The sequence below is a fragment of the Rhamphochromis sp. 'chilingali' genome (genome assembly GCF_963969265.1).
Source record: "Rhamphochromis sp. 'chilingali' genome assembly, chromosome: 16".
NCBI classification, from domain to species: Eukaryota; Metazoa; Chordata; class Actinopteri; order Cichliformes; family Cichlidae; genus Rhamphochromis; species Rhamphochromis sp. 'chilingali'.
Window position 1 is genome coordinate 16,473,875 of NC_137943.1, and position 25,873 is coordinate 16,499,747.

At 39.6% G+C, this 25,873-nt stretch overlaps 1 protein-coding gene across 1 annotated transcript; it reads right to left on the minus strand.

The window, feature by feature from the left end:
- Positions 1-21: 21 nt before the first annotated feature.
- LOC308383440 (uncharacterized protein) lies at positions 22-18,754 on the minus strand. The gene is made up of 43 exons (XM_080861394.1): positions 18,640-18,754; positions 18,430-18,546; positions 18,000-18,065; positions 17,843-17,878; positions 17,613-17,675; positions 17,483-17,518; positions 17,336-17,377; positions 14,822-14,905; positions 14,565-14,609; positions 14,410-14,481; positions 14,273-14,317; positions 14,140-14,193; positions 13,756-13,819; positions 12,641-12,739; positions 12,230-12,382; positions 12,037-12,045; positions 11,845-11,934; positions 11,483-11,634; positions 11,324-11,396; positions 11,046-11,152; positions 10,722-10,905; positions 10,561-10,632; positions 10,226-10,333; positions 9,853-10,071; positions 9,532-9,696; positions 8,639-8,806; positions 8,278-8,421; positions 7,240-7,350; positions 6,926-7,104; positions 5,645-5,708; positions 5,342-5,416; positions 5,075-5,182; positions 4,516-4,623; positions 4,172-4,243; positions 3,823-3,951; positions 3,514-3,621; positions 3,082-3,237; positions 2,881-2,988; positions 2,615-2,752; positions 1,430-1,546; positions 1,057-1,245; positions 623-906; positions 22-533 (listed from the first exon to the last, which is right to left on the minus strand). Exons 1-43 carry the CDS (start codon positions 18,715-18,717, stop codon positions 273-275), a joined length of 4,752 nt encoding a protein of 1,583 aa, XP_080717520.1. The 5' UTR covers positions 18,718-18,754; the 3' UTR covers positions 22-272.
- Between the last annotated feature and the right edge of the window lie 7,119 nt (positions 18,755-25,873).

Below are 25,873 nucleotides of genomic sequence, written 5' to 3' on the forward strand. Positions count from 1 at the left end.
TAAACACAAGAAAAGGTCATTTCAGAGAGGATTACAGTGCTAGTCTGACAGATTATAGCACAATTATAGAACATAAGGAGCTTTTTTAGAACTATAAATGGTACCTAAGTGAAAATAATGTTAAATGTTGAGGTGTGCAAAACATTTATTTTAATACATTTTTATTATCAACGAACATAATCAAATTCATCTTTAACCCTGAGTGGTATGAGTAAGGTTTGGGTAATTGGGTAAAAAAAAAAATCATAATCTTAGGTAAAATGCCACAATGCTTATCCTTCTCTGTGGCAGACATTACACTGGCTGGTCCTGTGTCGCTGTTGGTCGCTTGCTTTGATGGTGCCAGGACTTGCGGTTATGAACTGCTCTGCTGGGCTTACAGTAGTCAGCCAATAACTATAGAGATTGGCAAAGTAGTGACAGGAACCCCGTGCCCCTTGGCACTCAATGAAGGGATGAGTTCGGAAATCCTTAAGGCAGCTACCAGTAGAAGCCAGTGACTGGCCACCACCATTATTTCCTGATCCTGTGTGCTAAAGACAGCAAGCCAGCAGGTACACAGTGAGGGGAGTTAACAGAAGTTTTCCTTTGAAACACTTTAACATTTTTTTAATGTACTTACCAAGAGGAAAGAGTATCCCACCCACAAACTCCTCCATCCAGGTGGGCATGAAGGGAATGTATGATTCTGGCTGTGAAAAGTCACCACAGGTGAAATGGTCTCACACACCACACAACGGCTGATATGGGACACAATATCCTGGCCAAATAGCGGCATCATGGGTATGGGAGCAGTTGTGGAGAGCCAATAGGATTTGTCATTGCGACTAGAATAAGAACAGGCAGCTTGGTTACAATAGGAGAACGGCATGGTGGAGAAAACAGGGAGGCAGGAGCCAGGCTGGCCTGCAAGGAAAACAGATTGAAAAAAACAAAAATAGATGTTATAAAATATAGACAAGGAAGGGTTTTTAAATTTTTCTTCAAATTTCTATATACCAGGGATGAATACATTTCAAGAAATCAGCAAAATGACCATTTTATGCGGATGCTTACCCAGATCTTGTGTTTGAGCCTTTTCTTGTGCCTCCAGGTAAATGAGACTGTGTCCCACCCAAAGCTGAGTGGTATCTGCTGGGCACTGTGGGACCTCAACTGATTGACTATGTATAACTAACAGAAATCCAGCATTCAATATCCTCCTGTAGCTTGGCTGACCCTGGTCACCAGGAGGACCTGGGATACCTTGAAGTTGTTGTGGTTGAACAAAGAGCGTGTGTATTAGGTGAAGAAAGCATCAAAGTGAGGATCAAAAAAAAGCATATCAGAGCTATATTATTCATATTAGTACACCAGAGTGAATTTCCAAATTTTATCAGGAAATTTCCACACTAATTTAGTGAGCTATCTAGAAAATATGAATATTTACCTTGAGGTCCAGGAAATCCAGGCAAACCAACATCTCCTGGATCTCCAGCTGGACCATTACGACCAGGAGGACCTGTTATACCAGGAAGGCCCACAGACCCCACCGGACCCTTCTCCCCTGAAACATGCAGATAAAAGCAAATGAGTAAATACAGCCATGTATACAGGAGTATGGATTTTTTTGTTTGGCTGTTAAGCCGCTTTACACTGACCTATAAAACATTAAAGCATAAAAATGCTTCAAACACATAGCAGACAACTTAGAACCAAAGACCCAAATTTCAATTGTAATTTTAAAACACTATGTTACTAGCAACCTGTTACAAAATCATGCTATTTGTTACAATTTCATTATCTGAATCTATGAGAAATGCCAAAGATAACACAATTTAACTGGGGATATATTTTAACACCAACAAGGTGATTCCCAACAAACTTGTAGCCAAAAACTGTCATATCTCAACATGATGTGCAGTATGCCTTAAAAAAATTTGAGGTAAGTAGAAAAGTAGAGGACAAAGGAGGAACTGGCAGGGCTAAAAACACTACATCAGATGAAGAGTATTTGAAAGTAATGGTAAATGGACTGGTTCTTATACAGCGCTTTTCTAATCTATCCGAGCACTCAAAGCGCTTTATACAACTCATATCCTTAAGAAATAAAAAAAATACAGTAAAGACCTGACAGAGGCCCTGAAACAGGCTCTCTCGTGGTTTGGGGCTGCATAAACGGAACTATGAACACAGAGAAGCACCATCAGAGTTTTACAATACCCTCTGAAAAGCATCTGTTGTATAGGCATACCTGCTTATAAAAACACATAATTGAACACTATCAGTCATGGACTGGACTCCTCAGAGCCTGGACCTCAATATAATCTTGACAGAGAACAAAAAAAAAAAGAACAAAATAAGACCTTTGACTGTCCTTTAAGAAGCCTGGAAAACTATTCCTGAAGATTTCAAGGAATTAGAAATTAGAAATCTAATTTGAAGAAATAAGAAGTTTACCTAAGACAAATCAAACTATGGTTTTTCCTCTTGGACTGTACTTTCACACCTATTTCATATTTCCTTGTAAAATATAAAGAAATAAAGAGTGGATGAAGACATGTACAATACTCAAGTTGGACAGACAGAAACGAAATATACACTTATAACTGTCCAAAGACTACATTAGGTTTACCTTTACGACCTGGAATACCAGGGGAACCCATGACACCTTGGAATCCTACACATCCCGGGCTACCAGGAGGACCTGGAGGTCCAGGGGGAGCAGTAGCTGTTAATATACTGACAGAGTCACCAAGAGCACCTTTGACACCTAGAAAAAAAAAATTGATTAGTACATCTACTATAGGAACAATTACAACTTTAAAAAAAAATCAATTTATTTTGCTTTGAACTGTGAAGTCTTGTATATTTTAGTTTCTTGTCTACAGTACAACTTACCCTTATTTCCAGGGTGGCCAATTTCTCCGCTGGGGCCCTGGGGCCCAGGGGCACCTAGCTGACCTTTGGGTCCAGGTAGGCCCATTAGACCAACAGGACCTTGCTCACCTGTCAAAGTGTGGTAACATTTGGAGTATAATCAGTTGGATAGCTGCACTGTAAGTTACTGATGATGTCTATTGACCATTGTTTTGTTTGTACCTTTAGGTCCTCTAGGGCCTTGGTGGATAGAAAGTCCAGGTGGTCCTGGTAGGCCCCTTCTTCCTCGAACACCTGGTAAGCCGTGGGGGCCAGTTGGTCCTGGGTCTCCTTTGAACAAAAGGCTGGAGCCTGGTATCCCAGGTTCTCCAGGAGGACCTAAAAAAATTAAAAATTTGAAATATGTATAAATATATTTAGTGGCAAACATACACACAGTTACATAGGCACAAAGCACCATCCAATTCAAAAGGGTCATTTGTTGACAGTTGCATTTACTTATTTCTCCTTTTGTGATAGTGATGATGTGTATTGAATAACCCTCTGCTTTGTTTGTTCATTGTATATTTTCCCTTTTACCCCAGGAGGGGGTTTAATAAGAATGAAATAAAGTAGAGAAAAGTAAATTAAATATGACCCAGCATACACACATACCTGGGGGTCCTGTAGGTCCTTCAAATCCTTGACCTCCAGCAGGTCCCTGCAAAGGTGTTTGGCAGATTATACCAGGGTAACCAGGTTCACCTGGGAGTCCTGGGAGGCCTAAAAGAAAAAACAATCTACCCTTAGCAACATAAAAAGTTACTTTCAGTTGCTCCCTTATTCAATAGGGGTCACCATAGTAGCATAGTCGCTCTGCATGTTTGATTTGACAGTTTTTGTGCCAGATGCTCTTCCTGGCACAACCTGACACAAAATTGTATCTAGTGCAGACAGAACTGTTACAAATAAAAGTCATGATACCTGGATTCCCTGGTGGGCCCCTTTGGCCTTTAGTCCCAGGAATAGTAGTTCCTGGAGGTCCTTGGTAGCCCCTGGCCCCTTTGACTCCTGGAAAACCATCTGGTCCTCGAGGGCCAGGGATATCTATGCCTGTATTATAAGTGAGTACATATAAAACATAGCATCACATTGTAATGTGCTCACATTTGATTGTGTATCAAGAAAAACAATTTAAAAATTAGCAACTACACATATTATTACTAATTGTAACAATAAATAATGTGCTATACGACTGGCACCCAACGGCGACAAAATTCCTACAGTCCTAAAAGACATAGAAAAGAAATAATATTATATAATGCTCTCTTACCACTTGCCCCCTTCATCCCTTTTGGACCTGTAAGCCCATACAGTCCATCTAGACCTGGTGGTCCAGGGGGCCCTAACATAACAAGCACAGTGTGATGATGTGTAAACTGTCTTGTTTGGTCCTATGATTGCAAAATCATGCTTCTTGTTTCAGTTTTTTTTCCATCTTGTATTCTATTATTACATATAATTAATTATTATATGATATATTATGCTATATGATCAAACAAATAAATGAAGAAAGCAAATCTGTTCATAATGTTCATAACCCTTTTAATGTTTTACTTCATTATTAAACAATATGAACACATCTAAACTCTTGGATTGAGACAATTATGTTTGTACCTGGGGGCCCATATCGGCCAGGGGGGCCTGGTAGTCCCACACTTCCTTCATCACCGGGAAAACCTGGAAGACCTGGATGGCCTTGTGGACCACGGGGTCCAGGGGAACCTGTACGTATACATAGGTATACACAAAAGAGCTCAAACAAGCATTCATATATAGGAAACAAATCAATGTTAATTGAGGGAATAAAATCAAGTGTTAAATTGCAGAAACTGATTATTATTGTAGATTAAATTAATGTTAAAGGAGCTAAATTTAAATCCAGATTAAATTATTTTAAATTAAATACACTCAAAGATTTTATACAACTGAATCCAGTTTCTGGCTGACACATTACATATTTACAATATTTTATGTGAGAACAAAATTGAAATGGTTACTTGCACAGAATTATTTCTTCCCTTTAATGATGGAGAAAAAAAAGCTAACGACAAGGGGAAATTTATTTTTCTCCTGAATCAAACTATGAATAAGGTAAACATTGGAAACATCAGTTTATTAATTGTGCTGCTGAAGTACATCCAGAAAGTTCTAAAATCAAACCTATAGGGATCACCTGGTCTTCCTTGTATTCCTCGTTCTCCTGGAATGCCTGATGGTCCTGGTCGTCCTGGGTTTCCTCTGGGTCCCAGATCACCTGGGTCTCCTGGTATCCCTCGAGGTGCTAAAGAAATTATCAGCTTTTTCTGGTTTTGTATGCAAACTTTATTTAGCCAATGAAACTACCATATATCTTGTAGGATAAGTTTTTTGTTTTGTTTTTTTAAGATTTGGTATAAATTGTTTTTTTGGCGGGGGGGCTTGAAAAATAACTTTAATTTACCACTGAAGCCATTCTCTCCTGGGATGCCTCTGGGTCCAGGTGGACCTGGTTGTCCATAAGATGGTCCTGGATCACCTGGAAGAGATTTGGATAACTGAATAAATACATAACAAAATGAGACTGTACTGAGAGACTGGGCTACATTCTTGACCATATTTGCAGTGACAATGTACTTAAATCTTTTTTTTTATTTTATTGCACTGATTCTGCGTTTTTTACCGAGGTTTCTACATAAAATTCCCACTGTTTGTAGCTAAATTAAATCAGCTATTTAGTATGTTTTAATAAAAAATGCATAATTACCCTTGGCACCAGGAAAGCCTTGTCTCCCTGGAATACCTGAATATCCCACAAGCCCTGGATCTCCCTATAACATACATCAATACAATCCAATAATTTAACACCAGCATTTGTAAGTCTGAATAATTCCACTTAAAAACGCACAATATTTAAATCCTTCAAGCTCGGGTCCTCTACCAGAGGCCTGGGAGCTTGAGGGTCCTTCGCAGTATCTTAGCCGTTCCTAGGACTGCGCTCTTCTGGACAGAGATCTCCGATGTTGTTCCTGAGATCTGCTGGAGCCACTCGCCATACTAAGCACAGATGTTTCTGTACACTATGCCGGCCACTTGATAATGGCGTTCCATGTATGCCCTGCCAGCTAGCATCTCGCACCTTGCTGTTATGTGCTGGATTGTCTCAGGGGCATCTTTACAAAGACTGCAACTGGGGTCTTGCCTGGTGTGATAGACCCCAGCCTCTTTGGATCTTGTGCTCAGAGCTTGTTCCTGTGCTGCCATGATTAGTGCCTCTATGCTGTCTTTCAGTCCAGCTTTGTCCAGCCAATGGTACAGGAGGTGGCTGACAGCTGCTCCATTCCGTAGTCAGTATGCGTAGCCAGTCATCTCACTGAGGGGGTCCAGGCCTATGCAGAACAGCAGTGGGGACAGAGCATCTCCTTGGTAGATCCCGCACTTGATGGTGACTTCTGCTATTGGCTTTGGCCTCTAGTGTTGTCCGCCACATCCCCATCGAGTTCCTGATGAAGGCTCTCTCTCTCTCGCTATACATCAGTGCTATAATACTAGAATATAGTATTATATTATAATAATATACATTAGTGTAAGTATACACTAATATATTATATATTAGCGTATACTTACCTATTAGTAATTTTTTTAAGTTGTATTTCACAGGAGAGAGCCTGTGTTAAAAGATTGAAGAAAACTATTCAAATTCTCTTTAAATTTAAGCATACATTCTTTGTGTTTATTCTGCATTTACTTCATTATATTCATTATATTGCATAAATGTCTGTTACAAACTTGTAATTGCAACCAGGCTATTGATCAAGTAATTGCAATTAATCGCAATTAATTACAGAAAATTGTGAGATTGAGTTAATTTTTTGAATCTATTGGCAGCACTAATACATACATATATATATTTACACTGCTGTGATCAAAATATGCAGACAATAACTTCACAGTATTGGTGCAGGGTCTCTACCTTACTGTACAAAATGCCTAGAGGTCACTGCTATGATTTGACGCTACATAAATTAAATTGAATTGACTTGAGTACCCGATCTCCATCATTCCCAGGATATCCTCTGGGACCAATGAAACCTTTATTCCCAGGGTCTCCATGAGGTCCTGCTCTTCCTGACCTGCCTGGAACTCCAGGGATACCCTTAATTCCTGGTGGACCAGGCCATCCATCAGGTCCAGAGTCACCTGGCATTCCCCATGTGCCCTTTGGACCTATAAATTACATCACAAATTGCTAATTGTTTAGTTTTGCACCGTCTATCACTGTCCATCTATACAGTCTTTCTACCAAAGAAGAATAAAGCTGTTTTCTAAAGACTTATGCAGGTTAAATTAAAACTCCATTACCTTGAAGTCCAGGCGCGCCAGGTAGCCCCATCCTTCCTGGATGACCCAGTGGACCTTTCCTTATATTCACTGGACTTGTCACTCCTGGATCTCCAGGGTCTCCCCGTAAACCTGAATAGACAACAGAAATGAAATGCTTGCCATTTTCTTCCATAAAGTACACAAGAAGTGAGGGAAAATAACTTAAAGAAAAAGACTACATTTGGTACTTCCAAGTGTCTTTACCTTACAATAAAAAGGACCTTGAGGCAACTACTGTTGTGATTTGGCACTATATAGATAAAAGTGAATTAAATTATTTGATCATTGTTGTGAACAGGAGCCACAAGCACATCAGAGTAGATTAAACATACAAAAATAGGTATTTTGATATTAGCCATGACTCTCAACTCACAAACCTCTGACCATCACATTTGAATCTCAGAAAACAAAAAAACAGAAGAGAAATCAAGCTTCTCCAGACTAATAAAACAACAATAATAGTAAGTAAAAAAAGTTGAGCATAATTATTTGAACCCAACAGAGAAGACAGCTTCCCATTATTACACTCCACTCCATCTTAAAAGTTTGCCTAGTGCCTGATTTCTGTGTTTTCCTTTACATACAGTCAGATATTTCCACCATTTGTCAGAAATGGTACAATACAACCTGGTCAAGGCTCCAACAGGAAACTGTGCTATATTTAGTATATATTTATTTCTAATGGCTGCATTTTTAAATTTACTAAACAGAAAAATTTCCTGCAAACCAAATTCCTTTAGAGGATCTTCACTCATAAGAATACGTGTGTTTTGCTTGTCGTAGACTTGTCTAGAGTTTGAATAGTACAGGTACATAGTTCAATATATTTGATTGTTTCAACTAATAATAATAATAATATTCTGCTTTTTGATCAAATATTTAATAATAATAATAATAATAATAATAATAATAATAATAATAATAATAAATATTATTATAAATAAAGAACAAAAGGCTAAGATACCCACAAGTTTAGGTTAGGAAAATAAGAGAGACACGACACATTTACAGACTTACCTTTATTACCATCTGGTCCTGGATACCCTGGGGAACCTGGGCGGCCATTAAGGCCCCTTTCACCCTGTTTACCTCTCGGTCCAGGAGGTCCAGGGCGACCTGGAAAAACTCTGGCTCCAGCCCTGCCAGGATACCCCCTTTCACCTGTAGAAATTGAACAGAAAACCTTGCTTTAATCAGCACACTGAGGTTCACAGATTTAATTAAGCATGCTGCTTACCAGCTAGCTGTTGAATGTATAAGTGATGGGCTATTAAGTTAAACAAACTGGATTTTGGAAACTGAATGGAATTACTTGTTGAATTTTATAAAATGCTTATAAGGTTTTAAATAATTATCCAATAAGATACCATCGGCTGACCTTTCTGTCCTGGCCACCCATCGGTTCCAGGATCTCCTGGGAGGCCAGTGGAGCCTGTTGGTCCAGCTGGTCCTGGTAAACCAGGAGGACCCTGAACACCTTTTGATCCTTTCCATCCATGTCCAGGTGGACCAATATCACCTCTCAGACCTATCTGCCCAGTGTTTCCTATTCAACGTCATAAAATTCAGTGACAAAATATATGGTTAGATGACATGGATAAATGAGCATGAATATACTCATATATTGACACAGAAGTTGATTGACTGTTCCTCCTTATGTATGGACATACTGGCCACCAGAGGTCAGTGTTGTTAGATTAGCAACTTATGAACATCTGAAAATTAAAAGATGAAACAAGTATTAAAATTAGTGTTACTCCATGTTTCTTTATATATTACAGTCCACAAACTGCAGCTATTTGTCTTTGACGTGTCGATATAAAATATATGATCAGTTTTATATCACACAGAGAATATATTTTGTATTTATATTTTTTGTTGTTATTGAAATTTATATCAATAAGGAAACTAGATAAATAATCATTATTAACATATGGAGCAGAAATGGGATTTGTACTTCATCCAACTTCTTTTCTAGTGAAACTAAACAGATGCGAAGCAATTTTGCATTGTCCTGTATTTTGCTTTACGTTTCTACTTTTACTAAATAAGTTTTTGCAAACTGTTTATATGCTAAAAACAAAACAAATATACTATTTATCGTGACAATAGTGTGGGATATTCATGTTGATATGAAAATTGAAGTACTCAGTGTAAACAAATGTAAAGTTTTAAATTGTACTTGTATTTGTAAAGCTGTGGAAGATAAGGTAGATATGAATAAAAAGACGTGACTATCCATGATTTGGGGTATAGCTGCAGTTTGCTCACCTGGTATTCCCCTCACTCCAGGATTTCCTGGAGGTCCTGGGGGTCCGGGTAGGCCGATGAGTTCGCACTGTGAGCACGGTGGGCCTATTGGTCCAGGGACTCCGGGGTCACCATCGACCCCTGGCTCTCCTTTATAGCCTGGTTGTCCAGGTTGGCCTTGTGGGCCTGTAATTGCAAAAGACCAACAGTCAACTAATCTAAATGTACAGAACTAATGCAAAGCACATTGTTTTTGTTCTGTTCTTTTGAATATTATTGTAATACAGGCCATGAATCCCATTTGTTAGAGATTTGTTTGAGTTCAGATTAAGTTAATCTTACCTGGTATTCCTGGGTTTCCAGGAATTCCACGGAGTCCTTTATAGCCTATACTCCCAGGAGGGCCAGGTATGCCAGTTGCACCTGGCCTGGTTGGGAGGACATCTCCTGGAGGCCCTTTCCTACCTGGTGGTCCAGGAAAACCAGGAAGGCCAGGAAGGCCTTCTAGACTAATTCCCCTGGAACCTGGTTCACCTGGTTCACCAATTAAACCTGGAGGTCCTTTTATAATTAAGAAAGATTTATAAGCATAAAAAAAAACTATTTTTTTTTATTTATTTTTTTTAGAATTAATAGATTTAAGGAATAGTCCCTACTATATGAATAACTGATGGTCCACAAGCTTCAACAAATGCTCTGTTTTTACAGCCATTACCTGGTGGTCCAGTCCCCTGAACTCCACCATCATCTCCCTTCATGCCCTTAGTGCCTGGGTATCCTGGCTCTCCGGGAGGACCATTGCTCCCTGGCTGACCTGGAATCCCTATAAGAGGCCAAAAAAAATAAAACAAAACAAATCACTTGTAGTAGTAACTGTAGGGTCCATTCTGTGTAACTTTGAAAATAATGAAGTAACAAGCTTTATAAATAGAAAGCACTAAACAATTTATTAATGACATTTTTTTAAATCTAGATTTCTGATTAAATTTAGTGTTCCAGATGAAACATGTGAACATTTTTAAATAAATAATTAGCACCTGCAAGACTTACCTGGTGAACCTGGCTCACCCTTTGGACCAGGGGGACCAATCTCACCTTCAGGACAGCATCTCTGTGTTTCTCCTGTATTCAAATACAGCTTTTTGTGGTTTGTTTGTTTGTTTTTAAATCCCATGACACTTTTCTTAATGACAAATCGTGAGAAACCTGACCTGGAGGTCCTGGTCGTCCAGGAATTCCTGGTATGCCAGTAAGTCCCTGATTTCCTTTAGGTCCTTGTTCTCCCTTGGGGCCTTGTAAACCATCACCCGGGGGACCTGCTTGTCCAGGAAATCCTTTAGGTCCAGGAAGACCTGGGTAACCTTTAGGACCAGGTAATCCTGTATAACCATCGCCCTGAAAAAACACAACATGATCAAAAGTGTAGAAAAGAGTATCAAAGTGGATCATTTTTACATATGCAGTGTCTTTGAGCAGAGACCTTTAAAAGATTTGTCACATGATGCACAATACTGGACTTTAATATATAGACTCACTGGTGGCCCGGGTTCTCCCACAATGCCATCTCGTCCATCCTGTCCTGGCCCACCTGTTCCTCCATGAGGACCACCATATCCTGGGTCACCTATGTCACCCTTGGCACCTTCAAGTAACAAAAGCAACCAATAGAGATTTGGCTTTAAACACTCCAGAAAAACAAATACAGTCTGTATCTAATTTAAAGGTATAGTACTATTAAACAGTCTTTACCTAATCCAATGTGCAGTGGTTGCCATCGTAACTGAACCAATTTAAATTTTTGAGAGGCGCTCACCTTTTACACCTACTGCAAAAGCATCACCCTTTTCTCCTTTTTGTCCCTTTAAACCAGAAAATCCTTGAAAGCCCTGCAAGCACACATAATTGTGGGAATAACAAAAATAACACAAAAGACATTTATTTGCACATGCAGTTTTAGTCCCACTGTTCTTACTTGTGGTCCTTGAGAACCCTCATTTCCTTTCAGACCTGGGTCCCCTCTTGGTCCTTGATGTCCAGGTAATCCTGGCGGGCCTGGATAACCAGGTGGACCATGAGACCCTGGGCTCCCCCTGCCAGAGATACATTCACAAATCCCTGGACAACCTATAGAAGACAAAAATAACAACATTTGGTTGAATTTAAATTTAGTCCCCAGACCTGCTTATACAGACTCACACAGATGTTTATATTGAGAAATGAATCACTGACGCTCGTCTTCCACCACATGTTGCTTGTGAATTCAACATCAGTATTCACAAAGAAGAACAGAGTCTTGGCTTATATGATTAATGCAAACAAACAGCCACAGTTCACCTTTAATTCCCTTGAGCCCTTTGTTTCCAGTAGATCCACTGGGTCCAGGATCACCAGGGTCCCCAGGGTCACCGCGCTCACAGTAGTAGTCTTTGAGATTAGTTGAAAATAAGTTATTCATAAATTAAAAATTATATTAAATTTAAAAAAGGTTTTAATATTTTAGATAAAATATAATTTAAAAAAAATTACCTCCACAGCCTAATCCAATCCAATAAGGCACGTACAGAGACATACAAACCAGAAGTTAAGTCATCATTAAAGTGATCACATATAAAAAGTGATGACAATCCAAGTAATAAAATAAATACATCAGTGAGATTAACTTCTGCACATATGAAAGTCTTGTCCTGTGTATTATATACGAAGAGCAGAGAGAGCATACCTGGGGGGCCTGGAGGGCCTGTGGCCCCTTTAGGTCCCGGGAGTCCTTTAGCTCCCTTGGGTACGGCAATGGAATAGTAATCATACTTTCCCGGCTCTCCTTTGTAGCCTTTAGGACCAGGGGGCCCTCGTGGACCAGGCAAACCCTGGCCCTCTATAAGGGTGTGAGATGAAAATGTAAAATTTAAAATGATGTAGGATCAGTTTTCTAACTGTGAAAACACAGACCATCAGTAGCAGAGAGAATCTTTGATTACTGACATAGTAATTTCCACAGCAACAGAGTATTTTAACAACTGTCAGGTTGCAAGAATTATCATAATTATTACGAGTGATATATACGGCACAAGTACTAAATCAAAATACACAAGGCTTCGCCATCAAAGAAAGGAAGCAAAGTCTGAAGTCTGACCTGATAACCCTGGTGGGCCAGAGGGCCCAGGAATGCCCATGGACCCAGTGTCCCCCTGGAGTCCAGGTTGTCCTGGAAATCCACGGTCACCTTTAGCACCTGAAACATAAAGTCATAAAGTAATTATTGTTTTACTATACATTAAGGTGAATCGGACTACAAACTAAGTTGCAATTTTGTACATCACCATGTTGGATTTTAAGTCCAGATGTGAGGAAAATGCAGATTTGCATTTAGACATGTTCAGGGGCTCAGAAGTAATTGGAGACATGCAGTTTCATGGCCAGGTGAGGCCTGTTTACTGATTACTTTGTGATCAAGGACGCAGAAAACAGACTTTGAGTTCATTCCAAGTCATTTCCTTTTCAGAAAGGCTCAAGTATTTAAAATATCATTAACTTGTCCAATTACCTTTGAGCATCTGAAGATGGAGAACTATATATATGAAAATGGTTAATGCTAATTTATTTGTCAAATCCCTTGAATAAAAGTACAAACTTTAATTCCATCTTAACCATCTGTTTTAAAGTCAGTGCCTCCGGTGTTGGATTTATGGACCTATTTGTATTTGAACCATAAATCTACAAGCAAAACAGTGACTTAAAGGTGTTTATTTAAAGTGATACTCTACATATATTGCTGTGTTATTTTATTATTTTAGTAAATATATAGTCACAGTGTAGTGTAGTTGTGACTGACATAATTCAAGCTGAAAACAAGCTGAAAGAAGCCCTTTCACAACCACCAGTATTCCCCCAGTGTGTTAGTGTAAATATCACACTGTACAGCTCCAGTGAACCACTTTATTTAAATCTGTATTTTGACAGTGATAAATAAAAGAATAGCAGAATAGCAGCTGTTGCAAACTATCAAAATATTGGTAGCTGCCTGTGCTACCCCTCACCCTCCTAGCAGATGCACCTATGCTATCAACTAAAAAATTCCTACATCACTTTGTTGTTGAGTTATCACATTCGCAAAACTTGAGTGCTCCACCCAGCAGAGTGACAGAATTTTTTTTATTTATGAAACTAATATATTGTTACATTTTACATGTAAACAAAAACGGGAAAAAAAATGTAGTAATAAGAGTACAGATGGAGCTGTGGTCTCACCTCTCACATGACTTCCATTAAGAAGGACTGTATCACCAGGGAGACCTGGATCTCCTGGGTAACCCTGTGTAAGATGGAAAGAATGGTTAGGAAAAGAAATGGCACCGATGCACATTTTTTCTACAGGTGAGAAGACGGACCAAGGAATTTCATTGGAGTTTTACAGTTAGCAACCCTTTCCACTAAGTAACCACCAGATGTCAGTAATTCATTTACAGTCCTTCTCTAAATGTATAGCAAATATGCTAACCACGTGTCTCCTGAAGAACCAACAACAGTGTCTATATCTATATCAAACCAAGCCTTTTAACTTTTTCTCCCAGTGGCATTCTGTTTTTCTTAAAATTGTAATACTGATTTCACTGATGTATAAACAAAAGTCACCTTTAGTCCAGTTCTTCCACTGATGCCTGGAAGTCCCCTCTGTCCTCGAGAACCCTGAAAATGTATTAATGTATTTAATATGAAAGAATGCCAAAGTATAGTAAGACATAATAACATCATATGTAAGCTGCACCTCAGGTCCTGCTAGTCCCTCCCTGCCAGGTAATCCTGGAGGACCCTACAGATGGAAAGAAGGAGCTGAAAACGTTTTTATGTATATTCACTTGTCTTTGTCTAAGTGTATTGTCCAGTGTCATTTAAATCATTTACCCGAAATCCGACAAATCCGAGGACTCCTTGCTCTCCCTTCAATTCATGAGGGTAGTAGTCACCACTACCACCCTGGATAGGAAAAAACAATAATTGAGTTATTTGTTTTTCCTCTGACACATGACTTCTAGGTACACAGGCATATCAAAACCCACCTTTAAGCCCTTTAGTCCACATGGGCCAGGAAAACCTTTGTCACCCTGGGAGAAAGACCAAAAAAAAAGATGAAATTATAAAACAAAAATCCAGATGGAAGAGTAGAGTTTGAACTGCAACTTGTAAATTAAAATAAAAAGCTGTATGGATGGGTAGACACGAAATGATCAAAAACATGGATTAATATTGTTGCATCTGCATAAAAAATATGAAGAAGTTAAAAATCAAATGCTTTAAGAAAAAAAAAAGGCTTCACCTTGTCTCCTTTTGGTGAAAGAAATTGTGGAGGATATTCTACAACTTCTTCTGGTCCTGGTGGGCCAGGCGGGCCCTGTTCGCCCTGTAACATGACATTTTTGAGGCATTTGACTGTCCATATACATCAAAATATACAGCATCATGAAAAAGCATTTTCCCTTTTCCTGATTTCTTAGTTTTTCGCATCATTTATAAAAGGAGAATATATATTGCCAAATACTTGACCATGCCAGCCTTGGCAGGAAGAAATACAACCAAGTGTTCACAATAATTGGTAATGAGTCTTTCACATCAATGTGGAGAAATTTTGGCCCATTCTCATTTGCCAAATTGATTTGATTCAGCAACATTGGAGGGTTTTTGAGCATGAATGGATTGTTCAAAGTCATACCAAAAGCCCTACATGTTGTGTTTTTTTTATTGAACCATTCATAGTGGTGTTTTGCTGTATTTAATTGTCCTGTTGCATAACCTGACCATGCTTGACCTTTAGGGCACAAACTATGGCTGGACATTCTCCTTCAGGATTATCTGGTAGAATTCGTGGTTACATCAGTTACGGGAAGTAAACAAAGGTTCATAAGCAGCAAAGAAGACCCACACCATCACACCATCACCACCATTTTTGGCCATGTCTCAGCAAGTGAAGCCTGCAGGTCTTTAGATGCTGTTCTGCAGTTGTTTGTGATCTCCTGGATGAGTCATTGATTCACTCATGGAGTAATTGTGGTACCCTGTCCACTCCTGGGAAGGTTCACCACTGTACAGGTTAATCTCTGGCTCTCTTCCACAGCATGTCTTTTATCCTGCCTTCCTTCTCTCACCCCAACAGGTTGCAGCAGATGGTCGCCCCTCCCTGAGCCTGGTTTTGCCGGAGGTTTCTTCCCGTTAAAAGGGAGTTTGTACTTCCCACTGTCGCCAAAGTGCTTGCTCATAGAGGGTCATATGATTGCTGGGTTTGACTTTGTTTCTTAGTTGTTCTTGAATTTCTTGGGGTTTTTTTTTTTTAGACCTTTTAGCCTACTTCACTTCATCAGGCAGGTTTAAGTAATTTCTTTATTCAGCAGGTCTGGCAGCAATCGTGTCTGGGTGTGGCTAGCAGAGATGGGCAGTAACCCGTTAATCCGATTACTTTTTTCGAGTAAAGTAAGGGATTGCTATTGCAAAAAAGGCAATTAGATTACTGTTACTTTCACATAAGCACACTGCATTACTAAAACCTTGATTTTTTGGGGGGGAGTGTCTCATGACAATGACGTAAGCGAGTGAGACATTCTGGCAACAGCTGTGTGCAGATCAACAATGGATAATGTAACGAGTGCAGCGTTTAAAGCCTGGAAGTACTGACCTTACTTTGAGTTTGATTCCGTAAAAAGTGACAAAAACATTAGCATTCGCTGTTCACTGCATGGGAAGAAAACTTCTTTTTACATCGAAAAAAAACCCTAAACATCTGAGCAAGCATATGCTGCCGCTGGAATGTGAAATTCACAGAGAAACTGCCGTATCCTTCCACTGACCGCTGCGGCACACCTGCACCAGGGCAAACCTCCGCCTGCCCCACTCCTGCTATACAGGTGAAAATAGAGCAACCGGACCGCTGAGTCTTTGATTTTATTTATTTTCTGCTGTGTTTTACATGAAAGAGTGAGCGTAAACACAGAAAACTGTTTTATTTTATATGCTGGAATATGCAGAAAATAGGTTTAAATGTTAAACAAATTTCTTCCAGTCAGAGAATGTGGCATATAATTTAATGTTTGCTTGATGCATAAAGTTAAAAGATTAAAACTAATAAAACAAGTTTTAAAAAGAGACTTTTTCATTTGATTACATTTTATATGATGGATTATGCAGAAAAAGTAGAATTGGGCTGAAAGAGCTATTGCTTTATTACCTATTTAGGAGATAAATCATGTTTTTAAAAGTAACTAAGTTACTAATTACTTTTCAAAATAAGTAATCAGTAAAGGTGGTTAGCACTGTTGCCACACAGCAAGAAGGTCCTGAGTTCAATTCCACCAGCAGGCCAGGGTCTTTCTATGTGGAGTTTGCATGTTCTCCCATGTTTGCGTGGGTTCTCCCCGGGTACTCCGGCTTCCTCTCACAGTCCAAAAATATGCAGTTAGGGGGGATAGGTTAATTGGTCAATCTAAATTGCCCATAGGTGTGAATCTGTGAGTGAATGTGAGTGCGAATGGTTGTCTGTGTCTCTATGTGTTAGCCCTGCGACAGACTGGCGACCTGCCCAGGGTGTACCCCGCCTCTCGCCCTGTGACAGCTGGGATAGGCTCCAGCGCCCCCCGTGACCCTGGAAAGGATAAGCGGAAGCGAATGGATGGATAATCAGTAAAGTAATGGGATTACATTTTTCGGGAAATAATCAGTAATTAGTTACCGATTACTTTTTCCAAGTAACTTGACCAACACTGGTGGCTAGTGAAACCAAATTCACATTCCAAAAAACGTGGCTAATGATAGATAATTCATGATTACCAAAAAGGTTTCTTACCTCATCACCTGCGTCACCTGTCAGTGATCTTCCAGCATCACCCTGCCCAATAACCAAAAGTGTAGTAAGTGTTGGCTTTGCATATGTGTATCTCCGTATAATAGTTTTCAACAAGCACTGTCAAATACTGTGAAGCTTATGACTCACTGTTTGTCCTCTCACGCCTGCAGCTCCCTCTAAACCCTAAATGCACACAGATGCACAAGTGACACTCAGTGATATATGATACTGAAATAAAAGATGCATAAATATTTATCTATTTTTATGCATTTATTACCTGAGGGCCAGGAGGGCCAGGGGGACCACTGTAACCTTTAGGACCAATAAATCCGTGTCTTCCCTGTTTTAGGAAACCATGCAGTCATGTTAAAAATGCAGTGTTCGGGTAGCAGTTGGTATGAAGAGCACAATACGGAGAGAAAGTTTTAAGATATTTATTGCCTGCTTTAATTTTTGAAAGTGTTTCGCAGAGAATTGTTCAATTGTTCAAATTTAAAAAAAACATACAGGAGGGCCAGGCTGTCCATCTCGCCCACGCTCACCCTGCAAATTAAAATAGAAAAGACAGAAAAAGAGGATAGCATTTTTACAGACAGGGTACATATATATTACAAATGATTCTGGAATGCACACAAAGAGGGGTGTTAACTGTAGGAGAACTTACAGGAACTCCCGGAAGTGCATCTAAATATGAAGCTTCTCCTTTATCTCCTTTAGGCCCAGGTAATCCCTGACAAAAACACAGTTAAAGCTCATGATATATTTAATATTGTTACAATGGTCACCATTTTTACAAAGGAAACTGCCACAAAGGGTCTTTTAGGCAGTTTAAAAAGAAGCAAGAAGAAAAGAAGAAGAAGCAGCAACAAGATTCTGCATATGTGTCATTGATAGATATTGTTCTGTTTAAGTATCATACTACCACTTGTATTGTACTGAAAGGTAGTTGAGTGTAGAGATACCTAAAACATGTCCACTATGAGTAATGTAACTCTTTTTTTAAACCACTAATGAAATGTCTTCAAAGAGGATGGTGGAACATCTGAAGGTCTCGCCATTGAATGAATAATTTAAAACATGAGTATTCTACTTACCGGTGAGCCATGGAGGCCATCCAAACCAGGCAAACCGGGGATTCCCGGCCTACCTTGTGTCCCGTTACAACCATCTAATCCTGGCAACCCAGGCTCACCACCTGCTCCGGGGTGACCCTGAGAAAAATAGCACAGTTGTGGTCACGTACAAACACAGAGTGTTGGAAATGACAGTTGTTGTCTTCCTTGTTAATTTAAAATGATATGTACATATCCTTTACAGCAGTGATATCTAAAGGCCACTATAACTATAATTATATAGTGGTGGATGACTAAGTAAACCAGCATACTGAAGATACAGCTTCAAGTTGTAGTGAAGAGAACCACACTGGCACCAGCAGTGTGTATTATATTTGTCCACTAGAGGGCATAACACATGAGCCTCCAATATTTTAACTGCAAGAATTGGGCAGTTACACAACTGCGGACACCATATTTTCACTGACAGACTGCCTGATATTGATTACTTCTTTGACACTGTAGAAAAATAAATGATCAGCACATAAGAGAAGTCCATCTATCCATTTTGTCAGCTGCCAATTCAATTCAGTGTCGAGGAGAGCTGGAGCCTATTCCAGCTGTTATCGGGAGAGAGGCCAGCTACATCAATCAATCAATCAATCAATCAATCAATCTTTATTTATAAAGCACTTTTCATACAGAAAAAATGTAGCACAAAGTGCTTTACATAGTTAAAAGCAGCCCACCCCACCCTCCAACTCACTCCCCACACTCTCAATACACATATATCCCCCCACCCCCACCCACACACACATACACACACGCGCACACTTAAAGAGTAAAAATTGGGCTGGGCTCGCATGAGCCAAGTGAGGAAACATTATAACAGAGAGCCGTCTGCACCGGGAGCCGGTCACAGACCGCAGCCTCCGGGCTGGGCACACAGCAGGAGGGAGGCCAAGGAGCCCCCCAACCAGGCTGAGAGGACCCCAGAGACCCAGCAGCCACGGTCAATAACAGCCCCGGTGCAGAGAGCGCCCTCCGTGGAAACACTGGAGATATGACGCAATACGATATATACAGGGTAAAATGATAAAATAAATAAGAACAGGATACAATATAAATATAAATATAAATAGAGTAAGAAGATTAAAAAATGAATAAGAATAAAATCAAAAAATATTCGGTAAATCCTAAATTAATAATAGAGTAACAGGATAGAATAAATAAGCATAAAAAATAAATAAACGCTAAGTAAAAGCTAAATTAAAAAGGTGGGTCTTGAGCCTGTTCTTAAAAACATGTACGTTCTCTGCGGCACTGAGCTCCTCCGGCAGGCTGTTCCACAGACGAGGACCATACCACTGAAAAGCTGCCTCTCCGTGAGTATGTGTCCTGACTTTAGGGACAATTAAAAGGCCAGCACCAGAGGACCTCAGGGTCCGCGAGGGTTCATATGGTAAAAGCAGATCTGAGAGATAAGAAGGCCCAAGACCATTAAGACATTTAAAAACCAATAAAAGAACTTTAAAATCGATCCTGAAACACACGGGGAGCCAGTGCAGCGATTCTAAAACCGGTGTAATGTGGGCCCGCCCTCTGGTCTTCGTCAGCACACGAGCTGCCGAGTTTTGCAAGAGTTGTAAAGTTGAAATATTCTTCTTAGGAAGACCAGAGAGCAGGGCATTACAGTAATCAATGCGACTGGTAATAAAAGCATGCATCAGCATCTCCGTGTTGGCCCGAGAAAGAATAGGGCGGACTCTGGCTATATTTTTTAGATGATAAAATCCAATTTTGGTTACATGTTTAACATGTGGGATAAAACCAAGCTCAGAGTCAAAAATAACACCCAGGTTTTTCACTTGTAGCGAAGGACATAGTGAAAATGCCTCTAATTTAGACAAGAGTTTCTCTCTCTGAGCCTCAGGACCGACAATTAAAACTTCAGTCTTGTCCTGGTTAAGCTGTAAAAAGTTTTCTGCCATCCAAGATCTTATATCCAAGATACAGTTAAAAAGGGCATCCATTGGTCTGGTGTCATCAGGAGACACGGAGATGTACAGCTGCGTGTCATCAGCGTAACTGTGGAAGTTCACTCCATGCCTCCTGATGACACTGCTGAGAGGCAACATATACAAATTAAAAAGTACAGGGCCTAGAACCGACCCTTGAGGCACACCACATGTCATTTTATGGATCTTAGAGGAGCATGTATCCATACTCACCATAAAAGATCTGTCAGAGAGATAGGAAGTGAACCAGTTGTGTACAGCACCAGAGAGGCCCACCATGTGTTTTAGTCTGTTTAAAAGAATAGCGTGGTCTACTGTATCAAAGGCTGCGCTTAGATCCAGTAGCACCAGGACTGAGAGCTTTTGGGCGTCCCAGTTACATCTAAGATCATTTAAAACCTTTAGGAGAGCCGTCTCTGTGCTGTGGTTCACCCTAAATCCAGACTGGAATATCTCCAGGATCTGTCTATCATTGAGAAAATCAGTAATCTGAGTAAAAACAAGTTTTTCTAAGACTTTACTTAAAAATGGTAAGTTGGATACAGGTCTGTAGTTATTAAAATCATTACAATTCAAATTGCTCTTCTTCAGAAGGGGCCTCACCACCGCCGTTTTAAAGGCAGCAGGGAAGACACCCAACTGAAGAGAGCAATTCATCATGTATAAAAGCTCAGCCTCAAAAAATCCATAAAGTGTTTTAAAGAGTGAAGAAGGAATTGGATCTAAAAGACATGTGGTGGGTCTCACTGTGGAGAAAACCTTCTGAAAGTTCTCAGCATTAACCAGGACAAAGCTGTCCAGTGTCTCCTCAGGTACAATCGAGCCCTCAGATGTGTTTACAATCATATCGCGATTAGATAAAATATCAGATCTGATGGCGCTGATCTTTCCCCTGAAGTGGTCTGCAAACTGCTCACAGAGCGAGTCTGTGGGGGTTCTTTTGGAGCTTTTAAAATCAGGGTTAAATAAATGATCTATGGTGGAAAAGAGGACCTTGGGATTATTTTTGTTAATACTGATTATTTTGGCGAAGTATGAATTTCTTGACTTCCTTAATGTATTATTGTACATTTTAAGTTGTTCGGAAAATATTTGATGGTTGATATTATTTTTATTTTTCCTCCATCTCCTTTCTGCTGCCCTGCAATTTCTTTTGAGTTTTTTGACTTCTTCGTTTCTCCAGGGTGATGCATGTTTTACGTTAATCTTTTTGGTGGTGAGTGGAGCAACGGAGTCAAGGCTTTTCTTCAGTTTGCTGTTAAAATAACTAAAAATCAAATCGCAGGGTGCAGGTAAAATCACAGGGGGGCATTTGACTAAAACCCTGGTAAAATTTGCAGCCACTTCAGAGGTTAGATAGCGCCTCCTCACAGTTCGCACTGAGGTCTTCCGCTGAATAAAACCGGTGATGTTAAAAAACACACAGTAGTGGTCAGAGACAGCCAAGTCAACAACAGAGGACACGCTGGTGGACAGCCCATGGGTGATGACCAGGTCCAGAGTGTGTCCTCTGTATAGCTCACATTCACCCTTACAGCCAATTTAGAATCACAAGTTAACCTAACAAGCATTTCTTCTGTACCAAAAGAGGAAGCCAGGGTACCCTGAGGGTAAAAAGACACTTGCCTACTCACATGAAATTAGTTATTGCTGTCAGTATGAGATGTTTATTTTTTGACATTTGGAATTAAATCTATAAAAAACAGTAGTTTACTTACTGGTAAACCACTTCTACCAGGAAAACCAGGAGCACCAGTCTTTCCCTGTAATATAAAGACATTTATTGCAATAGCTATTCATTCATCCTTAGTCGCAAAGAATAAAGAGGAAATTCATCATTTAACATTTTTGGCATTATTTTGAACCCATACACACACATATATATATATATATATATATATATATATATATATATATATATATATATATATATATATATATATATATATATATATATATATATATATATATATATATATTCACACCAACATGGAAATGAACACTAACTTGACTTCCTTTAGGCCCCTCTGGGCCATGTGATCCAGCTGCTCCCTTCCTGCCTTTCTCTCCAGGAAGCCCTTCACGTCCCTGCAGTCCCATTAGTCCCCGTGGACCTTCCTGGCCTAGTCTACCAGGAGCGCCCTACAAAGCAAAAACACTGTTAAAATAACACTTTTTCCAGTGAAGATATTCATGGCTTGTATTTAGAATAACAACAATGCAGATCTCTGTGTGACTTAATTAAGTTTCACTCAACTGTTTTCTTTTTTGCCTGTTCTAGAGATATAATCATCATCATCATCATCATCATCATCATTATTATTATTATTATTATTATTATTATTAGAGAAACTAATGATTTGCTAAATCCACCCCAACAGTAAAGCATCCTGCATAACAGTCCTGACAGACTAATGAAGACAAAAACCCTTTCAGTTTAAAAACCAAGTTAAGTTTCTGTTCCATTTCATAACGTTGTGAAGAGAAACAGTCCATACCCGTGCACCTTTGGCAGGAAGACACCGACATACAGAGCAGTCTCTACCTTGACACGGGCCTTCAGTGTTTCCCTGAAAAAAGAAAAGTAAAACAAACAAAACACAGGTGCTCGTAAGCATTAGAAGAGAACAGCAGGCTGATTATATTTGCTGATTCTCAGTCTTGAGAAAAAATATAGTTTCCTATAGAGACTGAACAGTGCAGATTAGAAAGCTTTGCACATATCAGTGTTCTCACACTGATGGCTAAATAGACCTGACCTTGATAAGAATTATTTTGTCTTGACATTCTACTGAAAACCTGTACTGAGTTCAAACATCAGTGTGTGTGTGTCTTCTGGGAGTGTTGCACCGCAGAAATATCTGTGTTGAAAACATTAGTAATGTTTTCTCTAAGGCCACTAAATATTTACACTGGTGAAAATTAGTGAGACCCTTCTGCACATCTGTTGATAAACCTGTCTGCTTTAGATCTAAACTTCATGGGATGCGCCCCAACTTTCAGAAAATGAAGTGCAACGGTCAGTTATACTTTTAATAGGACAGTGGGGTTCAGTGTAATAACCAAATGCACTTTGTGGGAATAGAAAACGCTGGAATTTTTCTATTGCTACAGAAAATATTTAAACAAGTAGTATAATAATAATAATAATAATAATAATAATAATAATAATAATAATAATAATAATAATAATACATTTTATTTGAGGGCGCCTTTCAGAAACCCAAGGTCACCTTACAAAAAACACAATTAATAAAAGGAACAATAGTCATAAAATACATAAAATAAGTCAAAATTACAAAACAGAGCGTGACAACAGATAAAATCAGCATTAAAGCGAATAAGCCAGTTTAAACAGATGTGTTTTGAGCTGTGTCTTAAATAAATATTACATGCATAATATTTAATGTATTTTGGATTTTGTCTAACTAACACAGGGTCAGAATTATATAGAGAGAGTCAATTACAGGGAGTGCAGAATTATTAGGCAAATGAGTATTTTGTCCACATCATCCTCTTCATGCATGTTGTCTTACTCCAAGCTGTATAGGCTCGAAAGCCTACTACCAATTAAGCATATTAGGTGATGTGCATCTCTGTAATGAGAAGGGGTGTGGTCTAATGACATCAACACCCTATATTAGGTGTGCATAATTATTAGGCAACTTTCTTTCCTTTGGCAAAATGGGTCAAAAGAAGGACTTGACAGGCTCAGAAAAGTCAAAAACAGTGAGATATCTTGCAGAGGGATGCAGCAGTCTCAAAATTGCAAAGCTTCTGAAGCGTGATCATCGAACAATCAAGCGTTTCATTCAAAATAGTCAACAGGGTCGCAAGAAGCGTGTGGAAAAACCAAGGCGCAAAATAACTGCCCATGAACTGAGAAAAGTCAAGCGTGCAGCTGCCAAGATGCCACTTGCCACCAGTTTGGCCATATTTCAGAGCTGCAACATCACTGGAGTGCCCAAAAGCACAAGGGGTGCAATACTCAGAGACATGGCCAAGGTAAGAAAGGCTGAAAGACGACCACCACTGAACAAGACACACAAGCTGAAACGTCAAGACTGGGCCAAGAAATATCTCAAGACTGGTTTTTCTAAGGTTTTATGGACTGATGAAATGAGAGTGAGTCTTGATGGGCCAGATGGATGGGCCCGTGGCTGGATTGGTAAAGGGCAGAGAGCTCCACTCCGACTCAGACGCCAGCAAGGTGGAGGTGGAGTACTGGTTTGGGCTGGTATCATCAAAGATGAGCTTGTGGGGCCTTTTCGGGTTGAGGATGGAGTCAAGCTCAACTCCCAGTCCTACTGCCAGTTTCTGGAAGACACCTTCTTCAAGCAGTGGTACAGGAAGAAATCTGCATCCTTCAAGAAAAACATGATTTTCATGCAGGACAATGCTCCATCACACGCGTCCAAGTACTCCACAGCATGGCTGGCAAGAAAGGGTATAAAAGAAGAAAAACTAATGACATGGCCTCCTTGTTCACCTGATCTGAACCCCATTGAGAACCTGTGGTCCATCATCAAATGTGAGATTTACAAGGAGGGAAAACAGTACACCTCTCTGAACAGTGTCTGGGAGGCTGTGGTTGCTGCTGCACGCAATGTTGATGGTGAACAGATCAAAACACTGACAGAATCCATGGATGGCAGGCTTTTGAGTGTCCTTGCAAAGAAAGGTGGCTATATTGGTCGCTGATTTGTTTTTGTTTTGTTTTTGAATGTCAGAAATGTATATTTGTGAATGTGGAGATGTTATATTGGTTTCACTGGTAAAAATAAATAATTGAAATTGGTATATATTTGTTTTCTTTGTTAAGTTGCCTAATAATTATGCACAGTAATAGTCACCTGCACACACAGATATCCCCCTAAAATAGCTCAAACTAAAAACAAACTAAAAACTACTTCCAAAAACATTCAGCTTTGATATTAATGAGTTTTTTGGGTTCATTGATAACATGGTTGTTGTTCAATAATAAAATTATTCCTCAAAAATACAACTTGCCTAATAATTCTGCACTCCCTGTATATACACATACCCCATTTAATATTTGGTATAAATGTCCTTTGGTGAGTTATACCTTGACATGACACTTTTCATAGCCATCAACAAGTTTCTACCATAATTCTGTCCAAATATTTCACCACGCTTCATGGAAGAATTGGTGGAGTCCATTTAAAATGGCTGGTTTCCTGGCACAGACTGAGCATTAAGGCTCCATCCAGCCTCTGAAGTGGAGGTGGTAACTGTCATTCTCACCACGTTACACTTAGGTGTAAACTGCTCTAGTGCAAAAGGGACCCTCAGGTTCCCGTTGAGTGGATTCGAACCCCCGACCTTCTAATCATGGGGCAACCATGCTACCTACTGAGCTATCCCTGCCCCTGCCACCTCTAGCCAACAAACACCACCAAAGTTAAAGTTTTCCATCACCTGTCTACTCTTAGAATTTCTGTCCAGTA

Excerpts from the sequence above, each read along its gene's own strand:
- LOC308383440 (XM_080861394.1), bottom strand. The coding sequence starts at position 18,717 with ATGCTGGTTTACTTAGTCATCCACCACTATATAATTATAGTTATAGTG. Across the intron at positions 14,194-14,272 it reads AGGGACTAGCAGGACCTGAG|GGTTCTCGAGGACAGAGGGG; the intron begins GTGCAGCTTACA and ends ATACATTTTCAG. Across the intron at positions 1,547-2,614 it reads TGGTATTCCAGGTCGTAAAG|GGGAGAAGGGTCCGGTGGGG; the intron begins GTAAACCTAATG and ends TGCATGTTTCAG.